Source organism: Eleginops maclovinus, chromosome 1 (genome assembly GCF_036324505.1).
Source record: "Eleginops maclovinus isolate JMC-PN-2008 ecotype Puerto Natales chromosome 1, JC_Emac_rtc_rv5, whole genome shotgun sequence".
In the NCBI taxonomy this organism is placed as follows: Eukaryota; Metazoa; Chordata; class Actinopteri; order Perciformes; family Eleginopidae; genus Eleginops; species Eleginops maclovinus.
Window position 1 is genome coordinate 14,760,433 of NC_086349.1, and position 21,230 is coordinate 14,781,662.

The following is a 21,230-nucleotide window of genomic DNA, read 5'->3' on the forward strand; positions in this document are numbered from 1 at the left end:
GTGTTTACCCTGCCTCCCCCCCCTTCTGCACGCCCACTGCATTGTGGAAGTTGCTGGGCTTTGAGACACCACAATGGGCTGAGTGGAGGGACAGATGGAGGTCCCTTTCGAACAGGGTACAAAAAACAGCCAAGGCAGGAGGGCCGTGGTGTCTGAGAGAGCAAGTAGCCAGCATGCAATACTGCCAGAGATGTGGGAGAACATTAGAGGTGGAGGAGGGAAAGGGAACACTGAAAAGGGGACACCTAATTATAATGCAGGGACAAGTAACTTTGAAAGTCCCTTTTCTTTGCTATAATCTATCAGTAAATTCAACAAGATCTAGACACCTTCACAAAGCTTCGGTTCAGGATCACTGTGCAGTCTAGGCTTCTCTGTAAGCTGTTCTGTGTACGTGCCAGCTAATATTATCTTTTATCCTGCTTTGCGTTTCTAAAGTATTTTTTATAGTGCAACAAGCTATACCTAAACATAAACGACAGGAGCAACATTTTTTAATTTCTTGGCACATTTATTGATTTGCCGTTAAGCGCTGTTTATTAAGGGGGAAGAAGGTTAAGGCGAGAGGATAAATGCTGATGTCCTTCATTAACGCAGTGCAGTGAATATGGTATCAGGGGAGAAGGTTTGTTGATAGATGCTGATGAGGGGAAGCATTGGAGGAGGTTGGTGGGAGGTACCAGGCGCAGAAGCAACAGATGGGGCCTGATGGAAAGCTCAGGTTGTAAACTTTCTGTTAGTAACATCTGTCCGTTTGTCCATCTGCTACATTCACTGTTCAGTTTGTTTAGCAGAAACTCATTAATTGGAAAACAGCACCCTTGGTCACAGTATATTAATTAAATCAGAAAACTAAATCCATGTGCAGTAATGCAATGCAGATTCCTAGTAAGTGAATGACACATTTTGATAGGTTTTTACTTAAACTGCAAAAAATGGGGTAAGGGAAACCATATGAAGACAAGCTCCCACCTTAGTTATGATCCAATCAAATCAACAGTGTTGCACCATTCCCACAGATAAGCCAACATATCACATCTGTGTCGCTGAGGGATAGAAGTCATGTGGTGTTGATCTCTTTGTTCATTTTCTGGAGCACAGACACATAAGTGGATTGACATAGGATGTGGGTATAAACCCTGATTAGAGTTACATTAGCAATTAATGCAAACACTCCTTATACTCTTTGCACTTATGCAAACATCACATCACTTGCCTTACTAAATTTCAAACCAACATCTCATCAGGTAACCTTTTGAAATTGTATTCCAACTCAATTTCTTTTAAATAAATGGTATTGGGAATGACGGCGACATGTGAATGACTGAGGAAATATCTTGCATCAGCGTGATTTAGGAATATAAAACACACCCTGAAAAGCTGAATCGTAACAGTTTTATTTTAAGTGTTACATCACCTAAAGGTATTTTACTTATTTGGCTAAAAATAGTCTCACTTCAATTTGTGCTGCAGCAAGTGGATAAAGGAGAATTAAGCAGCTGATCTGGGCTCAGTAGCCAGAGTGTTACATTAGACATTAATCCAGAACAGTGGAAGGTTGGGAGAAGGGATAGCATCTTTTAATCCTGCACTCCATCCAGCCAAGCCTACCATCACTCAGGGAGAGACCCACAATGAACACATGGAGCCCTCCATCCACCCTCCATGTCCGCACAAGACATTAACTTCCAAAGAATTGACACAGACTTTGGCAAATCATATTACTATTAAATGTTTGTTCTTGAAAAGCTAAATAAGAGCAGTGAAGCATTAAAGTGTGAGGGAGCTTTCTTGGAGGGTTTAGGGCATGAGCACCTTCTCCACAATTTCCATTGTCAGCAGCAGGACCCTTAAGGGTTTCCCAAATCTCAGTCCTGCTCACAGGGTTAGGCAAGTGTCCTGGCAAGCCCGCTCAGTGCACACTGTCCCCCTATATGTAACAGATGTGACTGGGGCAACAGTTGGTATTGAAAGGGAGGGGCTTCAGGCCATCTGTCCAGGGTCAAGGTTTGAAAAGGGGTGGTGGAGATGGTGGCACGTTCAGAAAATGGTAAGCATTTTGTTGAAAAGAGGGAATATAGCCCACATTATAATCCTGTTCAATGTGTGCTTTCATTGCAGTTTACTTTTGTGAAGGTTTTGAGATTGGGAACTCCAGAAAGTATAGTCTGTGACTAAAACAAACTGCAGCTTTAGAGCTAAAGCACCATCTTGTGGTAGAATACAGTACTACGAATGAAGAGTAATATTTCGAAAAACTTTATTGATATTTCATACTACCATTAAATAAAACTATTCAAGTCAAGAGTTTAAGCTTATGGTACACCCTTAAGATAAATATATCTATATAAAATAATAAAAACAATCACAACAAAACAGACAGGAAGTTTGATTTCAATCACAAAGTGTCAAAAAGAGATTGAAGGCTCTGAAGGGTACGGTCTACCTCCTCCCGCAAACATGCCATCTTTTTATGACCAATTTTTTTCTAGGGGGAAAAAAGCAGAGTGTCAAACCACCACTGAAAATATTCAAATAAAACTTCACAGCACACAATCTACACAGATTTTAAAGGGACACTCACAATGAAGATCTTTAACCTCGCCTTTTCCATACGACAGAAATCAACCACAGTCATTTCAGTGAAATCATTTATATTGGTTAAGAATCCACAGTCAGGGGAGCGTTTTAAGTGTTCAGACCTGGGAAGAGAACATGTTACAGAAGAAATTAGTTAAAGGGTCATAGGGGTATTTACTTTAACAGGTCCCTACCATCTGTGGTCCCTACCACTAACCAGCCACTATTGACGAAACAATGTCTAGTCAATGTATCATAATGTAATCTTAAAAAACACAAATATGTGGGATACGTTTGATTGTGCAGAAACGTTTGACCATGCAGGGATCACATTGAGATGATCTAAAGGAGAATACTATTTGAAAGAAATACAGAATGGCCAACTGCCCTAATAATATTTTTAAATTGTCATCTGCCACCTGAACTATGTTTTTTCCTTCACTTAAGATATGTCCATGATAAAGAAATGCATGCAAATTCTCCAGAATGCAGGAAGTTACACGTTTAGATATTCAATTTACCTGGGGAAGGACAGCTAAACCGCCTCTGCTTAAATTGTCCTGCCCCATGTTGAAATGACATACGAGTTTTTGGGCAGCCTCTTTTCTTCTCATTCACCTATGGTAATGTTTATATTAAAATGAGTAATGGCAACACTGAGTGACTCAGTGAAAACCAGACAAAACCCCACTACACTACTGGCTTCATAGTCTAATCTAATACTATTATCTTCAGTGAATCAAAAGCACCAGGATAGTTAAGATATAAGAAAGGGCCTGAGGAAGTAGGAATGCGTTCCTTACCAGGGATCATCATCTGGCTCCCAGCCCTCAAGCTCGATCAGACAGTAGAAGCAGCACGCCACATCAGGTTCATTCTCACTGGGGCAGTGGACAAACCCAGCGTTGGCCATCTACAAAGACAAACAAATCAGTAAGAGATGTCATAATGTCTACCCTGTAACATACTGTGAAATTCAAACCAAGCACTTAATTAAACAGTTTATGAGCTAGTAACTCAATGACAAATATAAGTTGATATGTGCAATAACAAAAGAGCTGCATAGCTGCCAGGGGATTAGTGTCAGTCAGAAGTAAACATGCAGATGATTTGGCTCTTGCGGGGTTAAGAGCTGGTAGCATTACATAAAGTGTTGCTCCTTAAGGGACATGTCAGCAGCCCATCCATCATGAAAAATCTAGGGTGGGCAAAATGAAGGGGCCGTGCATCTGACACCTAATGGAATGAAACTGATTCTACACCTGCTTAACTGTAAATCACAAGTTGTCACAGCCTTAGATGAAAAGCTGTTGCATGAAATTGCAACTTGGGAGTATAAACAAGGTTAGGGTGTTTCAAAAATAATTGATCAGCCTTAAGCATGTGTAGGTTAATGTACATCAAGGTTTCCAAAGATCTTAAGAGCCATCTGACACATCCAGAGTAGAAATAGAGGAAATGTCCAACACATGAACTTAGTCTGACCTCATGTTAGCCCTGTCTGACTCAAGTGCACTCCAGTAGAAAAAAGTAACATTTCCTTAAGCAATGCGCTAGTACTAAAGAACAATTATGGTATTTTTTTGTAATTTCCACCTTTTTTTAGTCCACCAGCCACATATTGGAAGTCAAGATGGTTCCCTTCACTCCATTACATCTAATGGAAAGTTTCAGGTACTAAAGTAACTTTACAGATCCGCATAATTATAACAACATTAAGAAAAAGTAATTAACTATGAAGGAATCAATTGTTTCTGAATACATTTTATAATTAACTGCTCTGAATGGTCAAGACACAGGGGCCTCCTTACCTTGTCAGGAGTGCATTTACATTCATCTCTAAATGGCCAGTCTACAAAGCTTTGTTTGCGTAAATCAAGGAGGTGCATGCTTTGAAAGGTGGAAAACCTGGAGGACAATACATCTATGCTTGCCATAACTCCAGGAGAAAAACAGCCTCAACTCGAGTTGTTTCACGGTGCAATGGTGGACGGGATCCTTATGTGAACACGTGCTGACGCGGTTCTGACGCCCTTACAGGTGTTTCCAATTTGGGCTGATTAAAATCTGCACGTATTCAAGAGGGGGCGGGGTTGTTTGGCTACGTAGGGTCACGGGACTCCACCCACAACTGGTCACATCACGTACAGGAACAAGCAACAGGTAGGAGGGTCGAGCTCCGACTGATTTACAGATTTTTAAAATTTTGTTTTGCTCTTCATAATTATTGAGTTAGGCCTAGCCCTGCTTCACTTTTCAGATGTGTTTGTTTGGTTTATTCTTCATGTATGACAACCGCAGGACAACAAGAGGTATAATGTTTAGGTCTGTTTATGTTTTGCAATTGAGAGTTGTTTTGCCCTTTAAAAATGGGTTTTTCTTCCGTTATACTCATATTTAAGGTCTACTTAAACATTATCGAAACAAATAAAAGTTTCCCCAATTTCGTAGCAAACCTAAAAAACAAGTGTAGCAGTCTGAATGATAAACAGGTAGGCTATATTCCAGAGCCTTTTTAATACCAAATTACATTTCCTTCATCAACTGATGCATTGAGGTTACTTTTAATTAACTTTTAAGGAAGATAAATCGTTCCCAAATGCACCATGTGTCATAAACTGTGGTCATCATTTGGATGACTTAACTCCCCCTGTTGGCAAATAAGAGAAGCGTGTTTGCTGTGTTTTTAAAAAATCATGTCTTTAGTCCTGTCTTGTTATGCAGCTAACTATCAAAAGGATGCTATGATCAATGCTGTAATGATTAATATTGAACTTTTACTCTGCATTCTCTTTGGGTCTGAGAAATAACTTAGATTAAAAACATTGTCACATTCCAGATATGTATTAATATATGAATGCATGACTTCAAAACGGCAACAAATGTTCAGGTTTTTCTATTGAAGCTATTCTTATTTCAGGTTTGAACTGCAGTTTCCATCTAGGGATATTTAAGAAATGCAAAAGTAAACTTTGACACAATAGCCAGCAAGCTAACTGTCTAATTAAATGGGTTGTATAAACTTCACAATCCTGTTTATTACTGTTGAGAGAAAGGGACACTCCTGGTGTTCCGTGTGTTCCTGTAACTCTACCCCTCAGGCCCCTGGGTGCTGAAATGTGCTTACAACTGTAAACTGCTGTCCCTTTCCCTTCTAACCTTATCTTCCAGCAGAGTGCCTGGGGGAGTGCTAAGACACAGTGTGCCTGCTTATAAGGCAGAAAATGTGCATTTTTTTGTGTATAATAGGCAGCTGCTTTTGAGGGGTTGCAGTGTAAGAGCTTATTGAGCCAATGTCCTGGAGTAAATTGGACTCAGTGTTATGTTACTGTAGCTCTGGCACCATACAGTGGCCTGTATGGTGGTTGGCTGCTTACTGCAGACAGTGTAGAATAACATCTAGCTCTGAATTTACACATGTGTGTGTTACTGTTGTCACTCAGCATTTTTTCCTATGTATTTCCCCCCCCCACTGTTTCTCTCAATATTGCTGCACCATAGGTACAAGGTTTGTACGTCTACAATCACATTCTCTTATGAGCATTGGGGACGCCCTCGAATGTCTTGTTTATTCCTCTGTGTGTGTGTGTGTGTGTGTGTGTGTGTGTGTGTGTGTGTGTGTGTGTGTGTGTGTGTGTGTGTGTGTGTGTGTGTGTGTGTGTGTGTGTGTGTGTGTGTGTGTGTGTGTGTGTGTGTGTGTGTGTGTGTGTGTGTGTGTTCTATATTTTTGGGTGTAAGATCTTCAGATTTTATTAAGATTTTTATTTGTTTACGACTCAGTTGAAGGCTTGATGCTAGACTTTAGATTAGTGTTTAGTTAAGTTTCATTTTTATTCTGCAGATAATGACAGTTGCTATATATGCAATTGTATGTGTTTATGGGTGTGTGCTTTTCTGTATTTGTTGAGTGTTATATCTTCAGAATTGTGGACAATCAGTTGTAGGCTTCGTGTGTGGTTTAATTGGTATTGTGTTTTAGTTACAGTGGTTACAACATAGGACATTGGTCTGATCTGCAGATAATAGGGATAGTGTGTGTTGAGTTTGGCAAAAAAGGTTATAGAGTATAAAAAGTGTTTTTTGATACTTGACTCTCTTTATGTTCATTCATGAGGGACAGTTTTGTGGCTTTTTTGAATGAGCATTTTGGTTCCAAGGTTTTATTGGTCATATGCACAGCATATACAACGTATATGTTGGCAATGAAAATCTTATATCCCATGCTCCTCCAACAACTCAACATACATGGTGCAAATAAGATAAATAAAAAGAGAGAAGAATATTTACAATAACAACAATAAAGATTTAAGTATGTGAAATATATATGTTTGTATGTTTTATCACAAATCTTGCACGAGGTACTCCTTATGCCTTCATTGAAATGTGATTCCTCTTCCCCTCATGGCCTCACTGCTTCTTGCCTCTCTCAGCAATCTCTTTCTTTTGACACAACTGTCCTCACTTATTAAGGTCTGCCCCGATTAACTACTGGACTCTAGTTTTGTTTTCACACCGGGCTGAGAGTAAGTGGGAGGGAGGGAGGGAGGTAGGAGAGAGGATGAAGAAAGGTGGAGGGAAGGTGATAGTCAGTGTGTTTGTGGTTTCTTTTTCCACATGTCCTTTACATTGCCAGCGTGGGTGTAAGGTTGTTGTTTGTATACACAGCTCTTGGAATCTTTTTGAGAAAGTTGAAGATCTTTCCAGTCTTTTTTCTTCAATCTGACCTTTTTAATGCCAGGAGAGATTTCCTTGAGGAAGTAGTTGTTTCTTATGTGCCTGCATATAGTTGGAGATATCAGTTACTCAGTGAGAGCAGCAGGAGGACTAGAGGTGCAATGTGGAGCACAGGTAAGAAAGGAGCCTATTCCCACTGCTTCAATTAAATGTTTATGTTCTGTCTCTGTGGCGGACTCTCTTTTTTTTTCTCCTCCCATCTAGAATGCGTACAGTTAATTGGTTATTGTGTGAGCTTTTGGTTTCATCATTATGCTTAGTTGCGGGGTTGAGTGTTGCTGCGATGCAGTGTGGTCATCTATTTATCAGAGAGTTGTGGGTTTGATCCAAGCCCTTGCTGTCAACATGCCGATCTATGCTTGATACTTAACCCCGAGTTGCTCTGGACGGCGTGGCCAACGGTGAATGATTATGGTGACTTGTAGTTTGTAAAGCGCTTTGAGGGGTCGTAGGGACTGGATAAAGTGCTACATAATATAGTCCATTTAGATGCAGCACAAAATGAACAATGTTTCAATTAATAATTAGACAACTGTGTATATGTGTCTTTGTGTGCAAGAAATGTTGCTTCCTTCTTTATATATATATATATATATATATATATATATATATATATTCAAATGGATTTGAATATATATATATATATATATATATTCAAATGGATTTGACAACTGTACTGCCAGCTCCAAATGTCATCTGCTGCCCTCACTCCCAGACTGAACAGCGCACATTTAGGGCGAAGCAAATCTCATGTGAGTGCAGTAATTGCAATTTGTTGTCCCAACAAACCAAGATAAAAATACGATGTCTCATGTCTGAAAAGTGTGTCTACATTTCTTCCACTGATCTAGTTGACTATTGACATCATGAGATTATTTTCATCTGCCTTGTCACTTTCAGCTAAGTAATGTCTAAGTTTTAGAACTAGACTGTGATCTATGAAGATAATTACTGCTAATTTCAGTTTTCTAAAATACACACATTGCGTAATATTGTCTAGGAATGTATCAACCTCGAGTATTTGGTCTATAAGGGTAGCAGAACCGAATAATAGGAGAGGAGTCTCAACAAGTACGAAGTTATGGCGCAAATGTGTGATCTGAATGTGGTTGGAGAGAAAGACATCCTGTCCTCTGGTGCAGGCGTAAAAATGTCAGGGACGTGTGAGAGTGTGACAGTCAACATCAACATTCTCCATCTCTGTAGCCTGGCTAGGACAGGCACACCCACCTGTGCACACATAGCCCCAAATCCTCAAAGCCTTTAGTCTCTCTATTCCTTTTTCTTTCTTTAAAGCTTTCTTGAAATGGAATTGACAAACTCAAAAGGATGTTGTTTGAACTTAGACACAAAGGAAATCATACATACATTGTGTCATTCTTTGCATATGCGTTTTGATATCATTGTTCAGTCCAAGCAGAAAACTTTTTTTTTAAAAACAATTTCAAAAAGCAATGAAAATCATATTCCTTTAAACTCGGGAACATCTTCAAATGTCTTGTTTTGTCTGATGGACTTTTAAAACCATCAGTATTCAATTTACATGTATGTTATGCCAAGAAGAGCAGCTTATTCTCACATTAAGAGCCTAAAACCATCAAAGTTGTGGTAATTTTGCTTGAAACAAACTTTAAAAATGTCAATATATGTTCACATTCACATTTTTTAAAAATTGATTGTATATGATGACATTTTATTCTATGTGGGTTTGCAAGTCTGTACATTCTCAAAGAGAGCTCCCTCATCAGTTGTTCTTCCAGAGGTTTAGAGTGAGAAACACTCAAAAATCATTTGTTGTAACTCCAAGAAGGAACATCTTTTACAGGAAGGAATATAACCATTTAAATCCATATCCTGAGTTAGTATATAAGGAAACAAAATGTCCACTTGTAACAATGTTAACATGTTTATCTTGATTTATTAGTTTTTCCTGGTGGGAAGGAATGCACTGCAGACATACTGTACAGCTTGCCACATTTCCTGCACATGTCCACACCTGATCAATAGTCTAAATTTAGTGAGATGATTATCCCTCACAGCTGAAAACCGATATGCTCAACAGCTAGCTGTCAGACTTGCAGGCTCAGGCCACTTCAAGGGGAATGCAGAGGTCCTTCCATTTGTACTGAGCTGGCTTGTTATTTGCTAGGCATGCTCCCAATGTAACCATGAGATAAAGCATGATCACAACAGGCTCAATATTTGGTGAATATATAAGGATGATTCCTTTAACGTTTATAAAGATGTAAATATCTAATGAAGATTTATTATTATTGTATTATTTATTTATTGTCTGGTAGCTCTAGGTGATGCATTGCTACATTATGCAGGGATGTGCAGGTATACTGATGCCTGCCTTACCTCCTCACCTTTGACATTCATAGGCACTCTCTAAATTCCCCACCACAGTGCCAGCAGACACCCAATGCATAGCATTTGACCTGGGTGTGGACTGGAGTTTTTTTTGTATTACACCGTACAAACACACTCCAAAAGAAGGAAAGGGTGAACTAACGATTCTGGAAATTCACATACCGCCTTTAGGCCCGCGTTTATGAAATACGACTAGAATTTATGATCTACAGCAGTCGCATTGTGAGGAAGTGAGTTAAAGTCTGTCCAGCAGTTTTCAGTGAGTGTAGATTTACGGTGTATTTTTCTCTGCAGGAAAGAATGAAGACAGATCACAGAATTATGAATGAAGTAGTTTGTTCTCCCTCAGGTTTGATAAATCTATCCCAGGTCTATCAGCACAGTCCTGATGAGTTCTTCACACTCAGCAGTAATCTTTTCACATTTGACCTGCTGCACTCAGGTTCAGTGCACTGATTTAAAGATAGTTATCTGCATGAGTAAGGTGTTTCTGTTCCAGTCTGACATCACACCAATGCTGTACCAGCTGTGCCTCGTCTGTTTGGTTTCCTTATTTAAACATGTGTTGACATTTCTCTAGAAACAGACTAGCCTCTCAGTTTACACTTTTCCAGACTACTGCGTTATAAAAGGGTCACTAAAGCTGTAATATTTAGACACATTTTCAGAGTCTGCCTACACTGGAAATTCACATACCACCTTTAGGCCCGCGTTTATGAAATACGACTAGAATTTATGATCTACAGCAGTCGCATTGTGAGGAAGTGAGTTAAAGTCTGTCCAGCAGTTTTCAGTGAGTGTAGATTTACGGTGTATTTTTCTCTGCAGGAAAGAATGAAGACAGATCACAGAATTATGAATGAAGTAGTTCGTTCTCCCTCAGGTTTGATACATCTATCCCAGGCTCTTATCAGCACAGTCCTGATGAGTTCTTCACACTCAGCAGTAATCATTTTCAGAGTCTGCCTACACTGAATGAATTCTGTGTTGACATGCGTACACCAGCAGAGGGCAGCACAGTTTAACCGCTAATCACCATCCAGACTCGGCAGACGTTTCCAGGCTACTGAGTCCTCTGCCTTGGCTTTTAATACTTTTATGTATACACTTGTATTATTCACACAGCAGGACTTTACCTTCAATCTCTGGACAAAAACTGCTTTATCAAGGGTGACCAGTTTGTGTTTGTGAATTAGGCTCGTGTTAAACTGAGGGCAAAGGTAAAGTAAAGGCCATTTGGTACTTAAGGTCATGTTAGGATAAGCCTCCAGAGGATAAGTCAATACACAAATAACAATGTCTGCATGTGGGTGTGTGTGTGTGTGGGTGAAAAGGTGGCTGACGGGTAATGTCTTGCTCAAGCAGCAAGGTGAGAAATTCATGTATGTTAGTGGATTCCATTGGTCTTCCTCCACCTCCCAATCATCCTGTATGGTGGCCCAGAGGTGCAAACCTCAACAATATGGGACATCTTACATGTTTATTTTTGTTCAAAGTTGGAGCTTTTCTTGTACTGTCATGACAGTCTGGTGGTGTCCCCTAAAGGTTAGTAATATACTGGGTATTTAGCCCGTCCATTCTATTTTGTTATTGTGTTTTGGCCAGTGTTGATATTCCCTCAGTGTATTTTTTTAAAGCGTTTTTGTGTTACTAGCTTGTAATAGTAAATACAAATCTTAACAATTGTATAAAAAAAATCTTGAAAATAAAAATGTAAGTCTGTATTTTCATACAAATGGAATTTATTACAAAGAATAGCTGATGAAATTAACAGCAGGTATGCTGAATGAGCAAAATATTAACCATTTGTCGATATATAAATGATAATAATTTAATGTTTGAACTGTTCTCTAAAATGTTAAATGTTTCTATTGAAAATTACAAACCTGTAAAATATAGCGCTACCATATACTCTACTCACTTTTGAAGGCATTTCTGAGCAAAGTAGCACTAGCAATTCAAATAATGCAAATTAAATAATAGTCATGATCCATTTGAGATATACACCCTGTGGCCACTTAGCATAGGTCTCATGATGACTGCCCCTTCAAAGGTGATAGAGGTCTGCCCCTCATCCATAGATCTGTAGCCAATGGTAAACGGAAGGACCGGTTAGTCAAATTTCCTCCCCTCTTCCCTTTTTTCTTCTTTCTGTTTCTCTCCATCACTTCTCTCTTTTACCTGTCCCATAATGCCATCTGTCCTCCCACCAGTGGCCTTCACCCCCAGCCCTCTCTCATCACTTCTCTACTTTGCTCTGACCCCTTCCCTGTTCTTACCTATGGATGATACAGGATCTCCTTGCTCGGATTTCACCCTCTCATCATGACATCCATTAAAGTGGCGCAGGGCCCTGGGCCCCCGTTGGCCTGACAGCACATTAGCACTCGGCCCATTGAACGCCAACAAGGACCAGCTCTGAATTATTGATACCAACACAACTAATGAGGAAACCCTATCTCAGCTATTTTGCTGACACACACACACACACACACACACACACACACACACACACACACACACACACACACACACACACACACACACACACACACACACACACACACACACACACACACACACACACAAAATGCTCGTGGACGGACTTGCACGCAAAGCCGTATTGATGATAACTTTAGTTCCAGCTGCAAGTGACCCATTTTCAAAAAACTAATATTCTCAGCACCCAGTCCCTTTACTGAAGACACTGTGTGTTTGTGAGTTTGATCCTGGGAGCCACAGGCACAAATTCCTTTTCTGATCTGTGTGTTTTTCCTTTGGCACTATACAGTATTTGTTCCAATTCTCTGAGTTCATTATTTTCTACTTAAATCTTCTTATTACTGCTCCAGGTGTTACACATTGGTGGCGGTTGTGAATGGGTTAGGTTTTTTTCACCTTTGTAAAGAGGACCATATATGTTCCATAACACCAGAAGCTTTTAGTCAGTGGATTTTAATCAAGTTTATAATCTGCAAGATTTGTGTGGGTGTTTGTGGCCCTTAAGTCTACCAATGTTTACATACAATGGTGTAAATGTGTGCAGTAAAGCTGCTGTTCAGAGAGGTATTGGAGGTGTCAGCCAGCCTCCTTAGTATTCACTCCAATACCCTGTGACTCACAGCCTCAGCCCAGGAGCGTGAGAAGGGGGGGGGGGGGGGGAGATGGAAAAGAAAAAGAGAAAGAGAGAGCAGGACAAGAGGAGGCTATATGAACATCAGGCAGCATTTTCTGTAGCCCCAGGGCTCACGTGTTTGTATCTGTGTTTGCAAGCATGCCCGCCCAAGGGGATTAATTTTTTGACAGCTTTGTTAAGCCTTTTCTTAAGCATTGAGCTTCTCATTTACGTCGTGGCTGTGTGATTTTCAAAGGTCTCTCTCTGGCTTTCGTGCCTCTTCACATGGGGAACTGGAGAGCGAAAGAGTCATGCTTGGGCATGACAGCAGACGTTGTTTGAGTGGTTTCTTGGTGTGGAGGAAGTGGACCATAAGAAGCTGGCTGTAAAGCTACTCTCCAATTAGTTGCTGCATTGCTTTGGTCCACAGCTTAAATCTCTGCAGCCTGTCTGCTGTGTCCGACTCTGTCTGTCTTTGTCTCTGTATTCCATCCTCCCAGTAGTCTTTTCTTGTCACTCCAGGTCTCTTCATTCCTCTGTCAGTTTGTATTTAGTTTAATCTTTGCCCCTCCTTATTCTGCTTCCTCCGCTCTGTCACTTTCTATTCCATCTCTCCTTTTTGCTTGCCACCCCCCTTCCACTCCCAGTCTAAATTCCATCCCTTTGATGAAAACAGTGGTTGATTAAATGCGTAACCTTGCCTGGGCAGGTTAGGAAATGGAGGGAGAAAAAGGGAGAAGGACAGAGCCAGACAGATAGAAGGTTAATCCTTTAACAAGACCTCATACACGTGGAGTCAAAGGACAGAGAGGTTGGATTAAAAACAACACATTCATCTGACAGTCAAGCTTTCCATTAGGCAGAGATCGCTGAGGAAATAGGGGAAATGAAAGGGATAAACAGTGGTTGGGGGAGAAGACATTTCCAGTCAAGCTCCGTCGCTCCTTCATGACTTCCACTCTGCATGATGACAACTGTCTGCTGCTGTTGCCATTGGTCGAGGCTGCCACCAATCAGAGCAGAGGCATGTAAGGTGCCTGTAGGTTATACGCAACCCCAAAAACAAGAAGCATAGAGATGAGAACCAGCCAGAGTGGGAAAGGGAGTTAGTGTTTTACTGAGAGAAAGCAAATCAGACGTCGGCTTTACAGTGATTTGAAGACCTCTCCCCTGAAGCTCGCTGTGAAATGACACAGTTAAGAAGAAACTGCTTGAAAGCTGTATGTTCGAGACCACTGCAAATCCCCCTGACTGCTGTGAAGAAGAAGATCTGGGCTCTGTAGCCTCCCCATGTGATTGGCTGCTACACTTTAGGCTCCCCCTCCTCTATCAGACTCCCCTCTTTCCTCTCTCTCTCTCTCTCTCTCTCTCTCTCTCTCTCTCTCTCTCTCTCTCTCCCCCCCCTCTGCTACTAACCCCCTGCATACTGTCTTCAGGCTTACCTGAGCCACAACTGCAGAAACGCTGGACCCGCCTCCATCATATACACACACACATACACACACACACTTGTGCTCTCTCTGTCTCTCTTTCATACACACACACTCAGCTTTTCACCTGGAGAGAGCAGACGCATGGGACGGCATGTGCAGCAGCAGCAGCAGCAGCAGCAGAAGTCTCTCATCACATCTAGTGCTGCCTCTCTGAGTTACCTCTTTCTGGAGTGTGGAGAGGAACTCTGAAAAGAGATTTTGGAGCCATTGTCCCTTTATAAAATCAGGCAAGACGGGGGCAGTGAGGGAACACTTGTCAACCCAGGGACACCAAAGGCAACACACATCATGATTTTGGGTGAGTTTAAGCTTTCGGTGCATGGGATTTTGGAGGGGTCAATCATGATCACTAATCCTTACTTCATATTGGACACCAGCAGCTATTTATTAATAGTGTGCTCTGTTCAGTTTCCATTCCACACAGACATCTGTCAATACTGGGCATTGAGATGAACCTTTAAATCATGGTTAGTGCTTGTAATTACAATAATAGTGTGCCATTAATATGGCAGGCGTGAGTGATGACAGGGAAGGTCAAAGTGTTTGGTCTGGACTGTGTCATTCTAGGATGTTTGGTCACGTGACCAGGCTCCACCATGTCCTGCTAGAAGAAGGGACCAAGATGTTTTCATACCTTTCACCTGATAACTAATAATTTGAAAATGTACACAAATAATTCTGAGTACAGTACACGTGTATTTTTTTTAGGGTATTTGTTCCACTGTTTTCATAACCTTTCCTTAAAACCTGCCTACCAATGATAAGACCACTGTTCATCACACAAATGCCATTAAGTTGAGACAAACATAAAATAGTTGGCACTCGGTTTGCAGCATAGTTTAGCTTTAAGATATTTAAAAGGGTTGTTCTGTTTGTAAGTCAGCAAGCACTTTCTTCTTTAGTATTCTTGTCTCATAGTGGCCATGTCTGAGAGAGGGGGTTCTGTGTGGTCTCTGTGCTCTACATAGTCAGCTTGTACGTTCAGACTGGGGATGGGAGCTTGCCACTGTAAGTCCAATGAACAATCCTGGGTGTGCTGCTTTGAGGATAGGCTAAAAAGAACATGCGCGTACGTGTTTAATAAGAAACGCAGTGCGAGTCAGCTTGTGAAAGGGTTCTTGAATGTTCTCATTTCTGTATGTCTGTGAGACTGTGTTAGGTTATAGGGAGTGCATTTGTTTTAACTGTGTATTGCTGTGTTCTCTGCCGGAGAGGCCACTTTGTCTTAACGCATGCCTGGGCTGATTCAGACGCAGCTCTGCTCCTGTGCTCTCCCGGCAGGCATATTTTTTAAGCAGACATCTCTAATGATTATAGGGAGTCATGTTGTCGGAGGTGTGCGAGTTGAAAGTTGAAGCGTACACGTTGAAAGATTCCTGTGGGCTAAAGGCTCAAAGTGAGTTAGTAAAGTTTATGTTAAATAGGTAACTTTCTTACAATTTTCCCTGTTGTTTGTTTTACTTTGTCATTTTGTAACAACAGTTTATGCCAATGGACAAAAGGGAACATTTACCTGACGTGAGCCTCATTTAACAGTTAGACAAGCACTGTCTTGATCAGAGGCCAGGTGGTAGCTGCTCCATAAATGATATTTGGCCTGGATGAGCCCTCACCCAGCTGTCTCATTTTTACAAACAGTAGGTGGACTAACTCATGAGAGCAAGGGTTTCAGCTAAGGGTAGTTATTAAAGTGTGTGCGTCTATTTGACCTGTTAGCACTACAGTTATTGTAGCAGTAATAAAACATGGAATGTGACTTCTGTTGCACCATGAATTCCAAGTGCTTTTTAAAATGTTTTATCAGTAGACTAAATGCTGTTTAAACAGTGGTAATGTTCTATGGCTCAGATTCACCAAATCTGTGTATATTTCACAACATCTGCCAAAAAAGCTGACCTAGGGTTTTCTTCATTAAGATGTCACTAAGATAGGTATCTCCTTACATTACTTCCGTCCGAACATGAGATTTTCCAGTGCCTAGCGTTCTGCTCTATTTGAGCGATGATGTGGCTGCTGAGCGATTTGACATTTCTGGCTTTCCTCCTCTGAAAAGGGTAATGTCATTGTAATGACCTTTACAATTTTGATGCTGGCTGATCTGGACCTCCAATCAGCAAATTTCCTGATTCAGCTCACTGATATAAATCTGCAAGGCTGTGATAACATATCACCGACAAATGGCCCTCTATATCATTAAAACAAATTGATAATAAAATATGATATGTGTGTGCATGTGTGAATACGCCTGGGTAAACCACATCCCCACATTACCAGCTGTGTTGGTATGGCTATTAGTCTTTCCCTATCCTCTGTTTTGTATGACCTTGAGCAAACAACCTTTCCCAGTGCGCCTCTGTCCTTGTCGTTGTATTCACTAGTCCATGATAACTAGCTTTGTTGGCAACCTGGGCCCCTGGCAGAGATCTTTGGCCGCTATGATAGCGATGACAGTCCTGATGCTGATAATAGCAAAGGATGTGTGGTTGTACCATGAGCTCTATACAAAGCCGCGTGCAGACGGCAAATCTCTCTGCTTGACATGGGCTCTGCACCAAGTTGGGGGTATGGGGCTGCTGCTGATGCAGTGTATACGTTTGCGTATAAAAGTGTTTATGCGTTATCTAGGCAGACAACAGAGCCTAGCGGCAAGAGAACAATGGAAAGCTTATAGAGAACATGATCGCCGGGCTCCTGTTGACGTAGAGCTTCTCGATTGACTGTGGTGTCATTGTGATTAGCCGCCATGTTGTCTAAAAAATCCTCCTACCATTTCAGCTCGCCTGGAGGGAGCTCCTGTACGGAATCCGCTTTAGATAAGAAGTGTCTATAACGTCTTCTCACTGTCACCCGAAGTGCTGCATGATGATGCTCTGAAAAACATTCCTGAGACATTTTGTCACCTCCATCTCAAAGTTTTTGGGGGAACCTCAGTCATGTTTGAATATTATTTTATGTCTTATCTCTCTTGTCTGTTTGAGTCAGAATTGACCTCCGGAGCTCAGGACCGTGCAGTCTATATGTCTCTTTGTCTTTTTGTTTGTGTGCCCACTACAGCCCCATCTGTCTTCATAAAATCTGTTGACCTGTCTGCATAGTGATTGCTCATTCTATTCAACAAGCTCTGCAACCCCCCTTCCTGTAACGGGCTGCACACTCACCTGGTTCCACGGGTCAACTCAAAGGGAGAGGTCTTGCGACGAATGCGTCTTATAGCACATCAGCAGTTTTTCACTCCCATTTTCTTCATGACTGCTCCGCTCTCTTTGTTTATGTCAAAGTGACACAGTAATTATAGCTCCTTAATGAGCAGGATATTTGATATGCATGGCACAGTTTGTTCCGTTCAGCTTCTTTGCATATTGAAGATATAACTGGAACACTTTTGTGCAAAATGAATTTGAGCCTTCCGCAGTGAAACATTGGCACCTGTGAACATTTAGCACCTGTGAACGGTAGTTCTCACTTAACTCATCAGCAAACTCACAGCTAAATTGGTTGTTTAGTTAAAACTCAAAGTGCACTCTTTGTTTTTACAGCATCAGTGACACTGGCTTTAAATCGTAGCTAGTTGTTATGCAGAATATCCTGTTTTTATTCAAAATATTTCTTCTGACAAGCATCTGGAGGATTGTGATTAGTGCTTTGTGATGAGAGTTCACTGCACTTGGCCCAGTTTAACTTTCAATGGCTCCTCAATGTGGCAGCACACTCTCGAGAAAGACTTATTCCGATAATCCTAATTAAAATACATCACATATCCCAGAATTGATCTAGTGTGCCAGATTAGAGGTAAACTCATCTGAAAGAACAGTTTACTGTTTCTGTATGATGATGTGGGTCTATGTATGTGGATAGGTATAATTGGCAATAGAAGAAGCACTTTTTTCCTTCTCACCCCTTTCTCTACGTCTTGCTCACTCACATTTTGTGGAGAGGACTCCTCGGTCAAAATGCCACTATAACAGGTCTCTACACTTCTTTCCCTCCTTTCCCTTCTCTTCTCTATTGCTCCATTTGTTTATGCTGGAGTGACTGTGTCAGCAGGATGTCAATACCGTCTGTAAGAGACTCTAATAAATAGGCCTGTTATTGGACTGGTGGGAAGGCGTGCGTGTGTGCGTGTGCGCGTGTGTGTGCGTGTGTGTGTGTGTGTGTGTGTGTGTGTGTGTGTGTGTGTGTGTGTGTGTGTGTGTGTGTGTGTGTGTGTGTGTGTGTGTGTGTGTGTGTGTGTGTGTGTGTGTGTGTGTGTGTGTGTGTGTGTGTGTGTGTGTGTGTGTGTGTGTGTGTGTGTGTGTGTGTGTGTGTGTGTGTGTGTGTGTGGAATTTGCGGAATTTGCTTTAATCTTTTTTAAAGTTTCAGTGATGAGTTCTTTTTTTATACACACTTAATGTAAACATGATGCAGCAATTTCATACGCTCAAATAAAATGTACAGTTTACGCGACACACACCAGTGCATGCACCTGCTTCCACTAACAGCCCGCTGCTGTTGCTCTGTGAAGCACACAAATGCACCTGTGTGTGATTATGGTGTCACATTAGTGCATTCACCAAGGCATCCTGGCTGACTACTTGCTGGGAATCCTGGGGCTACAAGACACCTGGGAGTTGAAGCCTGGAAAATGTTCTGTATGCTAACAGTCACCCTGATCACAAAGTGGAAAGAGGCACAGTTGCTTCTTCACACTGCAGCTCTCTAGGGTTTGCAACAGGCCACTATTGCCTCTATTGTAATAATCGGTATCGAATTTACTGATGTCTTTGCAATACTTGAAAATTCAGTCATATCCTTTTAAGATTTGTATTTTCAATTCCCTTTTATTTTGTTAGTGTCTCTCTTTGGAAATTCCTCAGGCATTTAGATATTGGGAACTACAAATGAGTTTAACTATATTCAGAGGTGGACAAAATAATCACATCTTAAACTTAGATAAAAGTAGAATATTATAGTGAAAATACTTTCATAAGAAAAGTTCCTGCATTAAAAAATATAAATAGCCAAATAAAGGTCATCTTCATCAGAATTGTAATCGATCAGTTCTTGAGTAATTTTTAATAGTTGCTGTTTAACACAAACTATTTACTAAATGTACATATATGACATAGCACTGTAATGCCCTTGCATGTGTTGAATTACGTTGTGTCAAATATTTGCCCTCTTATACATTTCTAGAGACCAAAAGTCTGGTTTTATTATTAAATGCTTGCATTGCACAACATTTTGTACTAAGGCATATTATACTTGCAACAAACTATTCATCCTGTGCATGGCATATTACTTAAACCTCTTTAGATCTTCATTTGCAATTGCAATTTTCAAAGTTGTTTTTAGACTTTTATCTTGATGTGAGAGAAATGGCATTCTGATGATCTGTACATATGACATAATTGACAATAAAATTGACTGTGACTCAAATCCAGAGAACAACAATGTTTATGGACATAATCAGGTATATAATTGCACATGTTGTACAAAAGAGGGTGCACTGTAGGGATATGAAAACACACACATCCACAAGCCTTAACGCACTCATGTGTCACCACTTCTGTTTGTATGGTACACTGTGTTTTATTCAAAGAAAAATCATGCAGCTGCAAAGGTAGAACTAGTATCATGTTCAGTCCATCTTAAATACAGTCCTTGTGTTTTCTTTTTTCTGCTCATCAAAAGTAAAAAGTTAAACTTCTTTATTGATAAACATATGTGATAACTCAGTAACAGCGTTGGAGGGTGCATGAATAACTATTTCCAGCGGCAAGGCATAAAAAGGTTGAGCAAAGCTTACGTTTGGCGTCGATAGATGTTGCATTAATCATGCCTGCTCTATTTCTGTGTGCTCAGAAGAGAAGAGGAGTAGAAGAGGGGGTGAAGGGTAGAGAGGGGGGAAACGACAGACAGATAAAATGGAGTGAAAAGTGTCCTCATGAAAGAGAATTAGCTCCATCCAGCTCTGGGGGAAAGAGGAAATTCCTCCGAGTGCTGTTGAGATAGGGTTTCACACAAAGACCAAAAGAGAAATCAATTCTCCTTGAGATGCAGCAAGGTCAATTCATAGGGGCATGAATAGAGAAGAGGAAGCTAAAGGGAAGAAGGAGGAGAAAGTTGATGGAGCAACCAAAGAATGGGAGAGTGGGATTGACCAAGTCGTGTAGGAGGAAAGAGACTTAAGGGAACGTTGAAGGGATAAAGGCAGAGAGGAAATGAGCAAACGGCGAGAGACTGAATATGGGGTAGGGTGACGATCTTTCGGCTAAAGCTGGCCTACGGGGATGAATAGATGCTTCCTTCCAATATTAATGCATTGAGCTGTAGTCTCTTTGTATCATCTGACTCATTCAAAGGGGAAATGTGAGAAGTATATCTGACACACTGTTGGGTATTTCACCCTACAGCCCTGCATGAACTTTACTTATTACCACAAGGTCATCTCCTCACTCTGTGACATCAGAATTTCTAACATCCCTCAGCTTCCTACTACAGGGATATGCAGGCACACTGGCTGAAAGAACAGTACTAGCTTCTGCTTCTTAGAATCCTTGAGCTAGCTTTTAAGCCTTAATGTTACATGAACAGCTCAAAATAGCCATAATCTCCACCCCTAACGCTTCCCACCTGCCAACTAAATCTGTTCCAGTGTGTTTTTTATGGTGGCTAATGTGATGCAGAATAGCTTAGTGATAAAACGGAGGTAGCCTGAGCTCAGACCTGTCCCAAGTTGTTTCTTGCCCATTGACAGCTATACTCTAGCTGAGTCAGTGAAGCCTCGTTAACAGGTACGGGATTCGCGTGGCACTGGGCTTGGTGCAGGCGTCAGGTATGCACACCTGTCTCCACACAAGTCCTTCTCTGAACAAGCTGCCCTACCCCACAGAGAGAGAGAGGAAAAGTGTATAGGGAAGGAAGAGAAGGGGCTCTGCCAGGACCTGCACCACAG

General features: G+C 41.1%; 2 protein-coding genes across 4 annotated transcripts in view; one reads left to right on the forward strand and one right to left on the reverse strand.

The window, feature by feature from the left end:
• Positions 1-2,243: 2,243 nt before the first annotated feature.
• birc5b (baculoviral IAP repeat containing 5b) lies at positions 2,244-4,613 on the reverse strand. The gene is made up of 4 exons (XM_063893121.1): positions 4,392-4,613; positions 3,384-3,493; positions 2,585-2,702; positions 2,244-2,488 (listed from the first exon to the last, which is right to left on the reverse strand). Exons 1-4 carry the CDS (start codon positions 4,515-4,517, stop codon positions 2,399-2,401), a joined length of 444 nt encoding a protein of 147 aa, XP_063749191.1. The 5' UTR covers positions 4,518-4,613; the 3' UTR covers positions 2,244-2,398.
• A 9,706-nt stretch (positions 4,614-14,319) lies between these two features.
• Positions 14,320-21,230, forward strand: part of znf385a (zinc finger protein 385A) — a 53,593-nt gene continuing 46,682 nt past the window's right edge. The window contains exon 1 of one of the 3 annotated variants that reach the window (XM_063893110.1): positions 14,320-14,593. In XM_063893110.1, coding sequence (XP_063749180.1) covers positions 14,584-14,593 — 10 coding nt within the window. In that variant the 5' untranslated portion in view covers positions 14,320-14,583. The remainder of the gene's footprint in view (positions 14,594-21,230) is intronic. The other 2 variants (XM_063893067.1, XM_063893076.1) reach the window with 2 other exon arrangements.